At 36.4% G+C, this 19,497-nt stretch overlaps 1 protein-coding gene across 2 annotated transcripts in view; it reads right to left on the bottom strand.

The window, feature by feature from the left end:
• The window catches only part of LOC150084557 (disheveled-associated activator of morphogenesis 2-like), a 575,048-nt gene that overhangs the window by 530,745 nt on the left and 24,806 nt on the right, over positions 1-19,497 (bottom strand). The window contains exon 1 of one of the 2 annotated variants that reach the window (XM_090375314.1): positions 5,893-6,271. The exons of the other annotated variant lie outside the window; for it this stretch is intronic. Within the exon in view, the coding sequence (XP_090231440.1) occupies positions 5,893-5,919 (27 nt within the window). The 5' untranslated portion in view covers positions 5,920-6,271. Of the gene's footprint in view, positions 1-5,892; positions 6,272-19,497 lie in introns of those variants that run through there. 2 annotated transcript variants of the gene reach the window in all.

Here is a 19,497-nt window from a genome sequence, read left to right as displayed (position 1 = left end):
AGATGTGGCTATCATATTGAGCAAGCCCAAAAACGAGAAGAAAGTGATGTGGTCGCAACCCGTGTTTGTATAGGTATGAATAATTTTCATAATGTGCGGCTCTCTATGGTGGTAGATTAATTTCTATTACATTTTGTTCTGTTAATTTTGTCGAGCAGTGTAGCAATAGTTAGGGTACTGAGTTAGTAGTGTAGATGTCGCCATTAAACCTAGTTGGGTTTGCAATTGCGTAAAGCACGTGTCGCTATGAACGACGCAAATATTACTTCATACGTTTTAATATAAAGATATGTGATTGAGTTTTGTGTGAAGTGGCCAGAAGACGCAGGACGTTATCTAGCAAGCTTTTGGACTAGCAAGCTTTTGGACTGAATGCACTAAGTAGGGTACTCATCAGAATCGGAGGGATTTTAAGGACGGTAAGATAATAGGCAAGAGTGAATCTAGAGGGGGGAAAACTAAGCACAGCTGTTGCGAATTTGAATAATACTCGTCCATATCTAGTACTTTTATTTATTTATTTTTTGTTTGTTTCTAATATGTTTCATGTTTGAGGCTTTTATAAAAAAATAATCGAGTAACTTCTTTGAATTCCGATAATGTTGCAATACTATACTCCATACAGTAAGTGTTGCAGTATTATACTGTATAAAGCATAGGATAACTGGATAAGTGGGTCAGTGTTTAAAGGAAAATAATATGCAAAGTGTCAATTATTACTATTAATGTGCATATTACGTTTGCCTAAAACCAGGATATTTGGAATGTTTTGACAGAAACAATCATTATGAAAGCTTCAGTAGAAAGTAAAAATAAATAATTGAAGCAGGTATATTGTGCTTGGTACTTGATAATCTAATTAGTAGATAACAGATATAATGACCATGAGAAAGAATAAATTTCTAAAATAAATCCACTATTTCATAGAATTAAATCATTTATTATAAGCACTCGAGTTACCAGATATCGTTTTCAAGGATTATGTGTTCTTTTTACATGATATTAAAAAAAATAATAATAATCTATAATTATTAAACTGGGTTTTGCTTAATCATGTATAAGGAAAAGTTTTCTTTCTTTCTGTTAATAAATGAATTTCTGTCAAATGTGTTTACTTGAATTTGATACGATAGAAACACTGTTTCTAAACTTCAGTTTTAATTAATTCATCATAACAACTTTAACAATCTGCAATGATTATTCTGTTTCATTTTTAATGATATAAAAATCAAGACTGCTATTTTCAAAAAAAAAAAAAGTGTAAGAAAAGATGCATTGTACACATTACAGATATTGCAGTTTATAAAACTCTTAATTAATGAAAATATCCTTCTCTACACCGTTATTAAATTGACTGCGCAAACAATATTTTAAAAAGGGGGAAAAAACCTGCAAAATCTTCAAGTAATGTTTTTAGATCTAATATATTTATAGGCTTCTAGCAAATTTAGTTTGCTTTTAGGGGAAAAATTGCTTTTGCTATTTTCATATCCCAGGGGATCATATCTGGTGGGTATGGGCTTGGCATACCCAGGGTCCTCAGCTGGATATCATCATTCTTCTCTTTTTTGGTAATTCCCCTTCTACTTCTGACTCTTCTTTTTTCTCTCTCTCAGGGTAATTCAGAAATTTTTTTTTTGGCTGGTGCACCATACAGCTAATAATAATAATTAGTAAAGGCAGGTATAAACTAATGATATACGTGCCTTCACCAACAACGTTTGTAATGGCGGACTTAACATAGTGTATTAGTACGATATAATACAGTGCTTACTTATAGAGGACTACCACTGTACGTACCGATCATCTTTATTACCTAAAATGGTGCGAATTTTTCCGAAACTGCACTTAAGTTACAATTCAGTCAACAAGCAAGCATACATACTACATATTTCACTGTAAAACCCGGCTGGTGACGTCACCACGTAGTGCAGCACCACAATATCAGGCCCAGCACAGTAGAATGATGGTGCCGCTGGAACCCAGACCTTTCAAAACGGGTGGTTCCAAACGAATGGCAAGTGACTAAGCTACTATGCTGACATGAAAGTCACTTTGTCTAGTAAACATCTGTTATAAAATTCATACTCCACGCACACGTTTTAATAAATATTGCTATTTATTAAGTACAATATATTTATTAAAGATATAAATAAATACGCCTGAATTGAGTATTATTTATAAAATATAAATAATTCTCAGCCCAAGTGAACATCTTTCAGAAACTTATTTTTTATGATCTAATTGTCTATTGGCATCTGAAACTGGTCTAGCATTGAATGCCTATTATTCTGGTATCTGAAACGAGAACGTGCCTATTTGTTTGCTTATATGATAAAACAAACACAAAAATATATTAAAAAAAATAAATAAAAAAAAAACCTTAACATTTAAATTATGAATTTACATATGAATAAGGCATGCAAATACAAGAATCAATTTCAGATACCAATAGACAATTAGATCATAAAAAATAAGTTTCTGAAAGAAGTCTACTTGGGCTGAGAATTATTTATAAATAATACTCAACTCAGGCGTATTTTATTTATGTGTTTGATAAATATATTAAAGACAAGTAATTTAAAAATCAACCTTAATTTAATCTAACTTCATTTTAAAATTGTACTTGTCTTCTGGCATCTCAAACAACTCATAATTCCTTGTAATGCATGCATGCCTTTTATTCTGGTATTTGAAATGAAAGTGTGCCTGTTAATTTTTTCTCTTTTTTTTTTTTTTATTTATTTGACAGCGAGCATCAAAATTTATAATCTAAACATAATTTTTTTTAAAATTGTGTGTTTGTTTTATCATATAAGCAATATCTTAAGAAATAAAAGAGGGACAAGTGTTTCAGATTTTTTTTTAAAATTTAATAAATAGTTCACTGGTTACTACAGTAACTGCGCTCTAATTAAAAAAAAAAAAAAAAAGTAGTTTTATGGGAACTGTAGAAACTTGTCTACGTAACTGTTAAAGTAAAATAATATAAAATAAAAATCCTACTAGATGAGCTAGCAGAGGAGTCGAACTTGCTAAACAACGTTCCAGACAAGCAGACCCAGCTCATTTAGAAGTAAGGATTCAGTAAAAGAAACAAAATATTTGAATGCTTTTAATCAAGAAAACTTTCTAATGTGTTGCTGTTCTTGAAATAAACATTTGTTTATGAATAAATAAATGCATTTGGTTTTCTTGAAAGACCATACCAAACCACTACAAACGCAGCTTAATAGAAAACAAGTAATGTCTGACGAAAACCACTGAAATGGCAAACCAAGTCGAATGTAAACTTGATGTAATTCGTTACTTTCACTGTAGAATAGCGAAGTAAAAAAAAAAATAATAAAATAAAATAAATCGTTGGTCATAAAATCCATCGATGAGGACAAATCGCTTTTATTCTTAGCCCTGTAAATACCTTCTCATCTCTACAGGAATTTCCAGACAGGTTTTTAATAGGCGACGTGGATTACTAAATTGACTTTTGGACTGATTACTTGTACAAGCTGACTTAAAAACCCTCTTGTTTTGAAGTTCAGTTTTATTTATTTGGGCTTCATTATTGCTTTAGGGTAGAATTAACCTTTATGATTATTTCTCCTTTTTTAATTATTATTTCTTTTTACAATTACTATTATTTATTTTTAAATTATATTTATTTATTTTTAAATTTAAGATTCATTGTTATTTATGCTAATCCGTATGGGAACAGGATTTGTGGTGTGCCCCCCTTCTTTTTAATACTAGCCCTTTGGACAAGATTTGCTGGTCTTCAGTTTACTAGAGACGAGATTTTTCACCTGCTCACCCAGCATTGGGATTCTTGGGTACGGGAACTGCTGAGATCCGCTGATATTGCACTATCTCCAGTGGATAGAGGGTTCTTTGTGATTTTGACCACCATACATGATAATAGGAGACTGTTGCACCCATACGACTTACGCTTCTTCCTATGATATAAACCATTTAGGACAGTACGTATATAGTTGTGGCTCGCCTCCTCGTGGCGTGTACGGGTATTGAGAAGCAGCTTTCCTGGTGATTTCTGATTCTTAGCAGCAAAGCGGCCAGAAATAACTAAACGCAACAACACATACACTGTACAAACATAGCACTACACCCATTTCTATCCATTTTACAGTTTTGTATATATTATCATACAGAACCATGGCGGAATTGAATTAACTTGTAGGGGCGCTCTACATAAGACATAACGAATGCGCACATTCTTAACACTGTAATGGTGATGTTTTAAATAAAATACTCTATAAGAACATTGGATAAGTTAAGAATTACAATTGTAGTCGAATGGGTGAATTAACCCGTTTAGAAGCATTTGCTGAGAGATTAAAACTATTTGTCTCACAGAGTAAGTAAGTAGAACGGATTAAGAAGAATTAGATACTTCTTAAATTAGCACCTCACTCAGACATTTCTATAAATCTGTAGAAATATCTGAGTGAGGTGAATTACTGGTGATTTGTGTGATTAGTAAGTATGGCGATTCTCGTCATACTGCGCCTATCTTCACCCTCCATAATTTGAAAGACCTGCTCTGCACTTGTTCATTCACACTTCACGTACGGTGGCACTTCCTGATTTCCGCATGCTTTGTACGTCCATTGGTTTCTATTGTATTCCAAGCAGCCAAACCCCAAGTGCGCAAGTCATGTATACACACCGTATATTATTAAACATTGCATTGCCTTTAAGAAAAGACACACCGTCAACAATGCACATTTTAAAAAGGTATCTTATTAATCAGTGTTTCCTAACCTTTTATTTTTTCACCTATGGACTACTTTTATATTTGAGGTAGAGGCCACGGACCACAAAAATATAAAACTATACATGCAATTATATTAATGACTATTGTTTAAATACAAGTGTTATGTACTCAAATTTAACATATGGTTATTATAGGCATCCTTGTATTTCCCATCACTTTTAATGGGATTGTTACCTACCGTTAAAAAAATTTGTTTTATTGTCAAGTTCCGCGGACCACAGGTTGGAAAACATTATTATAGATAATCCTTGACATCTTACATAATTCATTAATATATCTTAATGAATTAAGTAAGATATATTAACAACGATGTTAATATATCTTACGTAATCATTTACATTTGCGCTTTATATTTTAAATCAAATTTTCGTATTTCTTTCATCATATCTGGACATCACTGATCACTTAAATCGAAGTGAAATCTTCGCATGACCACACCCAGTCCTTTCTCCTATCTAACCCTCATCCATCAAGTTGCTAAACATACAGCTGTATATAAAGAGGGTGCAGCTAGCCGGATATAACTGACAGTACCATTTCTCTTTGCGAGTACGTCTTGCGAGGATGTGGCAAGACGTACCTTATCACATTACGATCGTGTAAATTCAAAGAATAACACACACACACACACAATTTTATGTACATATTTACGAAAATCTTAACGTTTGTTTTTTTTTTCTGAATATTTTATAAGAATTTATATGAAGAATATATTTATAATTTATAAATATGGTATTATGCTATATATATATATATATATATATATATATACACTACCCATTTCACATCTTTGCTCTTTATGCCCAGTAATATTGCTAAAACGAGGTAACTAGAAATTTGCTGACAATAAATATGGTACAAATATAATTAATTGTACATAAAATAAATCCAAGTGATTTAGGCCATATTTTGTTTAGGTGTTTTTATCGTTTAAACAAAATTATTCAAAAGTTAAAAGAAAGAATTATCAAAGTTTGATGAAATATTGTATACTCAAGGATGATAATCTCTCCCTCTCTCTCTCTCTCTCTCTCTTCACCACAGCATGGAGCAAGCGTTCAGTTCTCCTGTACTGTTATTTAGTCACTGTAAACACTTACCTTTAACTTCACATTCTCTTTATCCATTATGAACAAACCGCGGTTCCTATCCAAGTAGTATCCCTTATTCCTTTTTTTTTTGTTCGTTTATTTCAAATTGGAACAGCTTTCATATGCACACATGTGAGATAACAGTCAATGACGTCATCGTCAAAGACAATGGACGAGGAAACCCAAACACTCTTAATCACTATGAAACGAAGGTACTACAGCGAATAATTCCATTGTTTCCCATCTCTCATATTTACATATAGGAACACAACAAAAACTAAACTGTTGCAAGTACATTGTTCAGTTAGATACTGCTTGCCCTCTTGTGCAAGCAGAACTAACTGGAACGTCGAACCTCTCGATCATTGTCCGTTACCTTCTCTGCAGCACACGCCGGTCTTACTGAACTGGCTTCCAGTCTCGAGACACCGCGTCTGCTCAGAGCTCTACGTCAGCCGGCTTTTGTCTCGCGCTTCTGTTGGCCACGCGCACACTACGGATTATCGCCCCCTAGTATTTGCACGTGCAGATGGGCTCAGGTTCGCACAAGAAAGTGGGGCGATGCTTAACGCGCGTGGAATAGAGAATATGAATGGCGTTATATTTTTGTGATCAAAATATTTTCTTTTATCTAGATTAGACTCAAGTCTTACTAGTCCAGAAACAACAGAGAAACGTAGTAGCGACTATTTAAGTTACCATTTTATTGTATCTTATTGTTATTATCATAAATTAAGCCAGAGTTTACGTAAACCACCAGTATAGTCTGTAAATAACGAATTCATTACTCTGAAATGTATTATCGAATCAGCTTACAGTCAAGGTGGACCTTATATAGATGGCATATTATACAAAGAGCTATATTAGAGACAAACCTACAAACAACGATACATGAAAAATGGCAATAGGGAAGGTACATCAACACATAGTGGAGAAAGCTGTTATTGCCAAATATCATCCAAATCATGTCATTATCAGTCAGAGAAAACTCACGAAATTACCTGCTTTTAAGAACCAACCTCAAAAGACTCCACCAGATGGACAGACTGTTCGCAACTCGGGGCCATAACTCAAACCACTTCAGGATTGACTGCCCTCATAAACTCAAAAAAAAAAAAAAAAAAAAAAAAAAACTATTACCGTACTTTTAGGCCACCGAATAATTAAATTCATCTGCCGTGCTGTGCCTTATGTCTGTTAATTGCGTGTGTTCTAAGCTCGATTTGTCTGTTTTGCTGGACGAAAAACTTCAGTTTCTTGGGGTGAAACCTTGCTGTCTATGCCTGAGACCGACTAACTCATTACCTCAACAGAAGTCTATCGCAAAATCCTAACATGCTAATGTACAAGTTGGTATTTTGCGTCGTTAGTACATAATGAAATGGTTAAAGCAAAAGCAGTTTGCATGTTAAAGCATCTTTAAAGAACGTCTCATATCATGAACTCCTTCACAGTGAATACTCTACTGCAACGATTTTCTTGCTCTTATACCTCGAATAAGATGTGGGAGGGAGGCAACTCTCTCTGAAACTATGCAGTCTGGGTGGTGGAAGCACTCAATTGAGAATAGGTAACAACCGATTTCTATCTTGGCTTATTCGAGATATAGGAGTAGGGCAACTCGCTGTGAAGGCGGTTCGCAATATGAGATGTTCTTTGATAATGCCTGAGGCTGCTATCATACCGTACGTGATTTCCAGAGGTATAGCCACAACGCTACAATAATTAGCAGAGCGGAAGGTCTCATGAGGACGGGGGCCCACGGATCTGTCCCTATAAATTTGTTTATAAATGTTATAAAAATCTATACTTTAAATGTACATTATAAATAATTTTTTTACGAATAAGTCATTCGCCAATGACTTACTCGTAAAACCAGAGACCACATGAAATTTATGGATATAATACGCATTGGTGGATGAGGTTGTTCTCGGGTAACCCTAGTATGGCAGTTTTATTTTATTTTATTTACTTTTTTTATTTTTTTATTTATTTTTATTTATTTATTTTTTGCCTGAGTATTCCTACTCTCTTCTTCTAAAATCCTTCCCAAAAGCGATAGCCTGAGCTCCAACTGATGATTGAGGTCTGAACTACTAGTCCATGTCCGTTCAGGGGTGTCAACAATTTCGATTTGATAAACAAATACAGCAGTACTATACTACTACTAATAATAATAATAATGGTCGTTACTTGTTGCATATAATAATGATCTGGAATTACTGCTGTGTTACAATCCCTGGAATTACTGCTGTGAAGGGTGTATTGTATATACCACTTTTGTATACAATGAGATCTAACTTGATGATCATTTGTCCTGACGTTGTGCTGAAGACGCCTAAAGATGATTGAATACCAGGACTCAGAATGGATCGAAGCTTACCAGAACGCAGTTCCGGTTCGTCACACATAATGGTAATGTCATGTACATACTTGATTATTGGAAACAGGTATTTTATTAACGAGCTTTCCGTTTCGTAAATTTTTTATTTCAACTCCTGATGAACTAGTGATTGAATTGATCTTGTGCCGTGTCAGCGATATGAACAATTACATGTTGTGATTTTTATATAATATATTTTTAATATTAATTATATTTTATGTTACATTTTTTATAATAAACATTATTTGTTACTTGTTTTTAAATTTATATGATCAGCAGGATGCGAAATTTTGTTAGACTGAAGTAAACTTACAAGATTTCTTGAGAGAGAGAGAGAGAGAGAGAGAAGATTTTTCACATACCAAGGTTACAAATTATGAAAGGAAAACTGCCCACACATACTAATTTCAAAAATTGTTTCTCAAGATAGATATTGTGTAAAACTGAACATATCAGCCTGTTAAATCTTGCGTACTTATCGTTTTGTACAGGTATTTGTGTATTACGAAACTCGCTGACCATGAATAAAAACCTGTTTTTGCTTTCCTTCAGATTTATCTGAACAGCAAGTCTGAGCCTTGTTTTCTTCATATATGTAGGCATACCTTCCTTCTTATTTAATATTGCTTTTGCTACAGACACAGAATTGTTTCACACATTTTTAATTCTTCAAACTAGTGTTTGTTGACATCAGGCTGATGCTAAATAGATATAATCGAAACTGATTTTTTGAATTCATGATGTCATGTGGATATTCTTATACTGTCTTTCTTGTAAACTCCTATGATCCGGATAGTCGTTTTGGCGTATGCACAGAAAAATTTATTTATTTATACATTAAAATTTTCCTATTCAAAACTATTAAGAAAAGTAAATATTAAGAGTTTTATACATATATACACTGTCGTCCAACATATGTTGGGACACTAAATGAAAAAAAAAAACATCTATTTAGAAAAATCAAATTGTTAATATTGAGTATGACTCCGTGGGCTTTAATTACATAAATAAATACGTGTCAAGCGTGACCCTAAAGTTTAATGTTACGGTTGACTCGTTTTTGATATGAACAGACTGGGATCTTCCTCCTCTTCTCCCTTAAAGCTACAACTAGGTATTTCCTTGAAATAGTAAATCTAGTTAGAAAAACCAAATTCATATTATGGCTCTCAATTGTTTCAAAACATCGCAAAAGTGTTAAGCTGGATTCAAATTACAATATCATGACTCCAGGATGGAAATGAAAAAATCCACTACATTATCTCTAAAACCGTTGTTATGCTGATACAAATACTCTCCAAAAAAGTTATCACAATGCAGGTAAGTCAGAAATATTTGGAGTATTGTAATGGACAGCTGCATCGATGGCAGTCAGCGGACGGAGAGCAAACACGTAAAACAGGCGTACCTTATCACTACGGCCGTTGTTTGTGCAATACAAGTTGGGTGAAAACGTTTTGACCAACTTGTACTGCATGATTTTTTCTGATGGTTCTTGGTTCTACACTTATCCCGATTCTGGCAATGAATACTTTTGCTAATCCTCTTCAATCCGTTTTAACTTCCGACATGGTCGCGGGATCACTAATGATGGGTCTACCTTAGGTTAAATGGTCGCGTTACCTTCCATATTCCAGTGACGTACGATGTTTCCAAAAGTTGCTTTGAATGTCCCGCATATTCTGTTATTTAGTGAATAGACGTGCCCGCTGTGTAATGTCCTACTATCACACCTCTTGGGAAGGAATCTGATCCTTTTCTTCCCATTCTGTCTCATTTACTTATCGTTGAGTGGCAATACCTTATATTCTAATTTTAACTGTTACTGCCCTGTCATGCGACTTCTGAACTTAACTTTCCAGGGCGAGATATTTCAGTATACTGTATGTTGTGGTGAACAGAACATGTTATTAGGTGTTTGAAAAAAAATAGAATGACGCCATTTCGAATCAGTTAAACTGATTTGAATCGACATCATTCTTTTTCAGATTCATTGATATTCAGGAAACATTTTATTTCTGATACAATTCTTCAACATCAATATTCCATTCGTTGGTTCTCGAATCTATTAGGCAATCTAAATCTCCAACTTTTATCCGTAACTAATCGACATTTACCCTTCGCATTTTATATACATATTCTACATAAATATTTCATCCAAAGATTTCATCGCAGATATTCAACATTTCAAATCTCTTTTTTCAAAAATGATATTACAACATCTATGTTAAAAACATGTCAACAACATGTTATTAAAAAGACTGAATTCTAAGTTATTCGCTTCCTCTTAATGACGTATTATTATTATTATTATTGCTCTTATATTATTTCTCCCTAATTGGGGTTCCACCTCGTGACGGGTATTGCTACCAAGTACACAGAGTGGTTGTCATTATGCCTGGTGTTAATGTTAGTCGAGGAACTCTGACTATCCTACAGGTGTTCAGGATTGCGACATTCTGGTGTTCCTTGTAGGTGTTCGCCGAGAGACCTATTGCTGCCAGGCTGTTATGTAGGGTCTTTAGCACCATACCCGTTGTTGACACGATGATCGGGATGGTCGTTACTTGTTGCATATGCCACATCTCGTTGATCTCCTGTCTTAGGTTCGTGTACTTCCTGATTTTTGCCCCATGGATTTTATGCAGGTTGCCAGTGTTGGGTACCTCTGTGTCAATCAGATAAGTAGCCTTTTCCTTCTTGTCCACAACGGTTATGTCTGGTCTATTGTGCGGGATTGTCCTATCCGTTATTATGGTGCGGTACCAGTACAGCTTGTAATCGGGGTCTCTAGTACTGCCTGGGGTTCGTACTTGTAGTACGGTACACTTAATTCGATCAACTGGTATTTCCTTGCTAGCTTCTGATGTATTATTCTGGCTACCTAGTCGTGTCTATGAGTGTACTCAGTCTAGGTGATCATTGGTCCAGTGGTGATGTGTTGGATCGTTTCTGAGGCCAGATGGCATCGTCGACATGTGTTATCGGATACTCCGGGCTCCTTGGCGATGTATTTTCTATAGTTTCTGGGTTTGATTACCTGATCTTGGATGGCGAGCATGAATCCTTCAGTCTCGAGGAAGAGCGTCCCGCTTGTGAGCCATGCATTGGAAGCAATTTTATCTACGTGATCCTAATGGAGATCATTGTAGCGTCTGCCAGTGTCTTTTCTGCCTATCTTTCTAGCTTCGTTTGTGCCTCCTGGTTGTGAGGGGGACTCCTGGCTTACTTTGAGTGGGATATACCGCTTGTCTATCTTCCTTATGGCTTTGTGGAGTGCTGCTGTGTGTTTCTGGAAGTAATCCTTCAGGTTAGCAATCGCTATCTTCTGTTGCTCGATGAGATCTATCAGGCCCCTTCCTCCTTCTTTCCTGGTAATTGTCAGTCTCTCCACGGCTGATTTCGGGTGGTGTTGGCGGCTCTTGGTCAGCATTGTCCTTGTCTTTCTCATGATATCCTCCAGCTCGGTGTTAGTCCAATCTATGACCCCGAAGGAGTATGTTAGCACTGGACTGCATAGGTGTTTATGGCTTTAACTGTGTTCCCTCCGTTCGGTTTTGCTTTCAGCAGGCTTCTGAGTCTCTTGATGGTATTTTTCGGTCAGGCAGGCCTTAATTTCCTTGTGCTGTAACTGCTGAGCCTGCATCATCCCCAAGTATTTGTAGGCCTCTCCGTCTGCCATGGCTCCGATTTCTTTACCAGTCTGCAGCTGGTAGTTTCGGTTGACTAATTTTCCCTGGTTCGATCCGTGGGTCTTGCATTTCTTTGTCTAGACCAAATTCCATCCTAATATCAATGCTGAATTCTTCGGTGATCTGGAGTAGTTGCTGGAGGTGCTTCTCGGTTCCCGCGTAGAGCTTGATGTGATCCATGTACATCCGATGGGTGAGGGTATATAGGTTCTTCCTTCCTTCTTTGAGGTTATATCCGTACTTGCTACTGTTGAGCTTGGTGAATAGCGGGTTAAGTGCTAGACAGAACCACAATGGGCTCAGGACATCTCCCTGAAAGAGTCCTCTCCTGATGGTGATTGGCCTGGTGGTACTCCATTTCGACCTTAATGGTGGTACTCCATTTTGCCATCGTTTCTCCTAGGAAGTTTGTCACTATCGGATTGGCTTTGTAGATGTTCAGCGCCTCTATTAGCCAGCTTTATGAGGCACGGAGTCGAAGGCCTTGCGGCAATCGATGTAGGCTGCGTACATGTTGCGGCGCTTCTTATAGGCTTGCTCCATAACCGCGGCATCTATGGTTAATTGTTCCTTGCATCCTTTCTGCTGTTATTATTATTATTATTATTATTAGCCATATGGTGCAAGGAAGCCTGAGGCTTAGGCTGCACCAGCCAAAAAATTTCCCCAGTTAACCTGAGAGAGAGAGAGAGAGAGAGAGAGAGAGAAAGTAGAAGGGAATAAAAATTTCCCACGTCATCGACAGGATTCGAACTCATTTTATTTCCACCGGTGTGGGGAAGACGCAGAGATTATAAATTTAAATTACAGGTCCCGAAGTCAACAAAGTTGTGTGAATGAGAAAAGATGGACAAAAGCAGTCGTTGTGCAGTTATTCAATATTTGGAAAAGCTTTGGAATGACGCCGAAGGCGTCCTTTAATACGCTATGGTTACATTATTGGGGGAAGATCCCCTCTTCTTATTCTATGATTAAGAAGTGGTCAGCAGAAGTGGAAGGGAAAGAAGCTGCACGCTTGGAAGACCTGCAATCCATCACTTCAGAAGTTGTTGACAGTGTGAATGATCTGGTTATCAGTGATCGACGAGTGATACATTGCCAACGTCTCGGGCATCTCATTTGAGCGGGTATATACCATATAATAACAGAGGTTCTCGTTACAAAAAAGGAGTCAGCACAATGAGTCCCAAAGTTGTTGACAGCAGATCAAAAACGCAAAAACGTAGTCAAGTCAAGTTGAACATTGCATCGTTTTCAAGCAGATCTAACAAACCTCCTTGCAGGGTTTGTGACCATGAATGAGACACATGTCAGTGAAGTTCAACCCGAGATAAAATAGCAGTCCAAACAGTGGAAACAGTTCTTCTCCCCTCCAAGAAAGCCAAGGCATTTTTTTCTGCCGGCAAGGCGATGGCATGGATTATTTTGGGATGCTGATGGAGTGCTGCTGGTAAGTTACCTTCAGAAATAAGAGACAGTCACAGGGGAATATTACGCGGACCTTCTGAAGCGTTTGCATGAAAACATTATGGTCAAACGCCAAACGTAACAAAGGAGTCTTGTTCCACCAGGAAAACGCGCCTGCTCATTTTCTCATTTTCGTGGATGCACTGCACGAGTGTAGCTTTGAAATCTTGGACCATCCCACATATTCATCAGATCGAGCACCATTCGACTTTCACGTATTTCCTAATTTGAAAAAAATACCTGGCTGGCATAAATTTTATCACCAACAGACGTCATTGCTGCAGTGGATGCATTCCTGGAGCCCCAAGAGAAAACTTTCTTCGCGGCTGTAATCAACATATTGTAGCATCGGTGGCAAAAGTGTTTGACTCCAAAGGGGGCTATGTTGAAAAGTAACATGTTACCAGACTCATCAAATGAACCCTCCGTACCCAGGCCACGAAAAAAGAAAAAAAAAAATCAATTAAATTTAAGAATTTACTTTTCACTTCTATTTATCACAAAAAAATGGGGGGAAAAATCAACGAATTTAAGAAAAAATCAAACGCGCCTGAAATGTAACGGACTGCATACATTAATTAATTTGATTGTATTAGTAAGAGCAAAACGATGCAAGGAAACAAGCTTATAGAGTATTAACCATTAGTTCATTTGCCCATCTGTTCTAATAATCTGCCTAGTGCTTCTTTAAATTCATTCACGTTATGTCGGATATCACTAGAGACTTGAAATCTTAATATCAGTTTTCTTCCATCCTTCCCAAATACTAATCTATGTCCACAGAAATTAAGAAACAAGCTGAAGGATGTCTCATCTGCTAATGCTTTTAAAAATGATTTGTTCCTTTTCCTTTTCTTTTATCTGCTTTTCAGCAACAACCATGTAATATAATATTTAAATGCTCTTAGCTCTGTATTGCGTCGGCTCAAAATCACCAAATTGTGAAGTTCGGTTCTCGTTTCGCCAACACCTTGTGTATTAAACATACTCGTACTTGCTAATGGGAAGACTAGTGTTTTGTGAAACTAAGAATTTTTATTCTTCCTTCTCGTGTCAAAATTCTGTTACTAACTGGCGATTATTTGTGTTCATCATACATTTGTACATATTTGACCGCTTTCATACTGAAGGCCTCCAGGTCTACAAATGCGGCGATTGCTCGCATTTTCCTCCTGAACTCTTCATTTTTAAGGTATTCTCGGACACGAACCTTGCACTTCAGACCATATTTCTCAGCCTCACGCTCTTAAATATTTATGGCATGTTAGAAAGAATTAGTCGCAGCACGTACTATCCTTAACTGGTCTTTCGAAGTTCGTAGTGCTTAAGATTATTCTTTACGTCTCTGGTAAAAATAGAATATCACTTGGAACATGCGTTGTTTCTCAGATATTGAAAAAACACACAATTGAAAACAGTTAATTGCTGAAGTAGATATCACTGGAATGATAGAACTTACCGACAGAATAGTACTGTCTGTTAGGTAGGGGAACTTTTACCTCGAAACTTGCAGGGAGGGTGTTTAAATCTCGAAGAAAAGCAAAGCTATAAAAGAAATGAGACTTCAATTTTTTATTATAAGAGTAACACTCATATCATGCCTTAACTCGAATGAATTTTAATACGCTTCTTATACATTTAAGAAAACCACTTCAGACTTACTGTAGATTTTTTTCTGGGGAATTTGTCATATGTCACCGTGTGACTTATTCCATATTACATAGTGTATGCAGAGAGGTGCTCTACAAGAAAGCGTTCCCTCCGCTACTTGTTTCGCTGTTGCCCGAGATCCTTTGATGTTAACACACCAAGACTTTATTTTAAGTACTTATGACTCGAAGACGTTCATTCCTTCTCAAGCCAGCAATGTTGTTCTGTCTGTTAGACTGCCATGCAAAAAAAGCTGAAGTGGTGACCTAGCCTACAGCTTAGTTGTGATCTCAGTGTTGTCTGTCTGTTTTTGTTTTAATTTACTCCACAGCAACTGAAGCCATTAAGTGTTAGTATAATTTGTTTTGAGGTGTGAAAGGTCCAAGTTTCCGAGAGAAAAAAATCTAACCCGCGCCTAATATCGAGTAACTCGGAGACGGAATTTGTTAACTGGGTAGAACATTTCTCCCTTTACTCAGCACTTTGAAACAGCAAAAGGAGAAAAAAAAAAAACCCTTATCTCACTGTGAAATGTGCAGCAGGAACTTGTAATATGTTCTGAGATAAGTACAGTATCTCCAATTGCCATTTACGCCTAGCATATTATCATCGCCTTTGTCAACCCATCTCAATAGTTACTTGAATATAAAATACTGAATTTTAAGATGAATGAATCCCCAAGGAAAGCTTTGCTGATCTTCAAATGTATATTTTTACAACATTCCAGTGAATTTCGTAAAAGTGTATCGTAATTATAGCAAATATTTTAGCACTGGCAGGACTTTCTTTCATCTAGTCTCGATTCACCAGACATTGCCACAATCATTGCGCATCCGCATAGAAAAAGAGATGCTGGGATCTCCAGAAGCATTAACCAGCAAAGAATATAGCATATGTTCCCGTCGAACTGTTTGTTACTGCAACAGATTTGATGTACGATGGGAACCACTGTGATCTGACAAAGCATGCAGAACTGGCATTTCCTGCGAGACTTACTAAATTGTGAAATACCGAATTTACAAAAATTCGTTTCGTTACTTTTGTGCCCTCTAGCTTACGTGCTATTTCCGGGTGTTAAAATTTGTAATCTAGTTAAATTCATGCTTTTGCAATTTCTGGAAGTGAAGTTGAATAAATAAATAAATAAAGTAGAACTTCATAAATTCGGTACCCAGAACATGCCAAATTTTTGAAAATTCCGATTTTTTGAAGATTATGCACTTTGCCTAAGATTCAAGGATGATTCGTTATTTTTCTTAGGTAATGCAATAGCTCTGAGCCCTATAATCTCCGCAGTTAAATTCATGTTGAATAACTAGATCGTATGTATAGCTTAGCTTAATTTTCAGCACTCACCTCATAGTAATCCACTTATCTGGTGGAGAGTTTTACCACATACATAGTGGTTATAGGATTCTAATAACTTACAGGGATTATGGGTTTAAAACTAAGTTTTGGGCTATAAAAAAATTTTTAAGAAAGGAAAGTGCACCTTCCATTCTATCGTTGTGGTACTACCCTTATTTCTGACTATTTTACAGAGATATATCATCAGAATATACCACGGTGGAGTTGAACTAACCTTTAGGGGCGCCCTACATAAAATAAAGCACACATGTTCACATATGGTTAAGCACAGATTTTCAAGAAGACAAAAGTAAAAGTCGGTTTATATGCCGGAATATATGGTTTTTTGTATGAAGCCTTAAATAATAGTATACCTTGATTATTCTATTCTATAACGACATTTAATTCCGAACTTTTGTTGTCCATCAACAGGAGTTCGGAATTCTGAACCTCTCTCAGATTATTTATGTATGCATGTATTTATCAAGGCAGAACTTCAGTTTGGTCGAAGTCTTTATATTTATAGGGGTGACGAATCGTCAAGCTTGGGCCTTGGCGCAGTGTTTCATTATTAGCCTACTCTTTTCCTTTTTGGTCTCCACGAGCTGAGCGTCCTGGTGCAGTTGCACTTCTTACACTCCGAGTGTTATTACGAAAATAAGGAATTTTTTTTTATATACATATATATATTTATGTTGGAATGAGAGAAAACTATTGTTTCAAATTCCACAAGATTTACGACGAAAGAAAAAGACTCAAAATGAATCTTTCTTTCTAAATCTATAAGGATGTTAAAAATTACATTTATATACCTTCAGCACGAAAAGTGCTCCTATATTCTGTACAGTATTTAGGAAACAACATATCACAACCGCCTAGAGCAGTTCTTATCCCACTCTACCACCCCCTAACCTGACTCTGTGGGTGTGTTCCACCTATTACGCAGTTTCAAGGGCGACGAGCTGTTATGTACATCTGTTGAGAGACCGACCCACGAATTGAAGGGGCGTTTCTGCATCACCTAATGTCTCTGCTTGTATCAGACCTCTCTCTCTCTCTCTCTCTCTCTCTCTCTCTCTCTCTCTCTATCTGGTCATATTTCATTTCTGAAAGAGCCCACAGATTCGGGTTTTTAATGCTGTGGTACGGTACGAAAATTAAATATTTTTAAACACTCCTTAAAATGAAGAACATCCAGAATTGTATATTTGAACACATGCAAAAAATCTCAAGAACTGAAATCTATTATTATTATTATTATTATTAGCCATATGGTGCAAGAAAGCCTGCTGCACCAGCCAAAAAAAAAAAAGAGAGAGAGAGCGCGCAAAAGTCAGAAGTAGAAGGGAATCACCAAGAAAAAAGAGAAGAATGATGATATCCAGCTCAAGACCCTGGGTGTGCCAAGCCCATACTCACCAGATGTGAGCCCCTGGGGTTAGAAACAACCTACAACAACAACAAGCACACCATAAATCTAAGGAAATACGCATACAGTGCCCTTGAAATCGTCAGTTGGAAAGTCTGTAGATGTAGGATTGGGGGGGGGGGGGTTACCTCGTGGCTTCACCTACTTCAATTCTTATTTAAAACATCCCAACAAAAAATTTTAATCTTAGAAAGTAAAATTTGGCCTCTGTGGAAATGGAAGGCATAAAAATAAGGATCAAAAAGCATCGAAATAAGGAAAGCATCAGGATGAAATGGCTCAGTTCTCCTGTTCAGAATTTTTTTCGAGGAGCAAATTAATATCACAGTATAGTGCGGTAAAAATCCAGAGGAACGGTGTCGAAACCGAGGCATCTCCCTCGGACTCCGGACTGAAAGGGGACTCAAGAGTTAAGGGATGGTGTAAATTCTTTTCGGATCTAAACTTCATTGTTAATTGTATTCGCAGCCATACTATAAGCAATTTCAACTTAAATTAAATAAAATTATTATTAAGTTATCCAAATTCCTGTAGTTATGTATTATAAAATGCACATATATAAATATGTCTATATTTGTTGCTTGAATTTGAATGATAATCTTTTTTTTTTTTCCCCTTTAGTTGGGGACTTTTGAGACGATTATTTTTACCTGTACATCTCGTCACCACTATTAACACGTAGATTCCAAATTCGAATGCAGTCCGTCCGTTCTTTAGGTCGACAGAAGCTTCAAGATTATGAGAACTTAGTATTATTAGTACTAAATTAGCAAATTGGATTCCAAAGGGTGGGGGTATGATACTTTGGGGGTCACTAAATTTTTGGCATCACATCAGCATTATTTTCACTCTGATTTCCTTTCCTACATATATTGATTGATTTAAATACAATTATTGAGCAAAACATTAATTAAAAATGTACGACATTTATTTCTTCAACATGCTTTATATTTCATTGTTAGTGAGCTGTGGACATGTTCTTTTCTCGTTGAAAGATAAAAACTGTTCAGATATATTCAGTTTCAGATGGCTTTGGTTAAGTTTGTGCGAAGTACTGAGCATCTCTCTCTCTCTCTCTCTCTCTCTCTCTCTCTCTCGTTTATGTTTTTGGTTCGAAACAAAGAAAGTTTTGTACTGTTGCATTTACCGTCAACTTAAAGATACGGAACAAAACCCGGTGGGAGTGCCGAATAATTTGTGGGAGTAGAATTATTTGGTGCAAGCATAGTGTGTCAGTGTTAAAAAGTTTAGAAATCACTGATATTAACAAGTATTAGTAGCGACAAAATGATTCAGGAAGAACTAGAAAAAAAAATGAATAAAATAAGAAGAAGAAAATAAGAAAAATAAATAAATAATATAAATTTCCTCCTTGCCGGTGGGTTGGTAGCCCGCCTACCGTTTATTCTCATTTGAGTGCCTTAGTCAGCTGAGAATAAATAAGTCTTCTCTACTTGGGAAGCATTGCTTATTCGAAGTGTAATGAGTAGGACAATTCGTTGTGAAAGGATTCACAATATGAGCTGTTGATCACAATATGATGTTTGCTGATCACAATATGATGTTTGCTGTTCACAATATGATCAGCAAACTTTGCTTATAGTTGTACGGATACGTAAATTGCTGCTTTGGACTATTTACAACGT

This window comes from Mastigoproctus giganteus, chromosome 6 (genome assembly GCF_048544385.1).
Source record: "Mastigoproctus giganteus isolate SK-2022 chromosome 6, ASM4854438v1, whole genome shotgun sequence".
NCBI classification, from domain to species: domain Eukaryota; kingdom Metazoa; phylum Arthropoda; class Arachnida; order Uropygi; family Thelyphonidae; genus Mastigoproctus; species Mastigoproctus giganteus.
The sequence above is the reverse complement of the archived record's forward strand: the minus strand, read 5'-3'. Positions and strand labels throughout refer to the sequence as shown.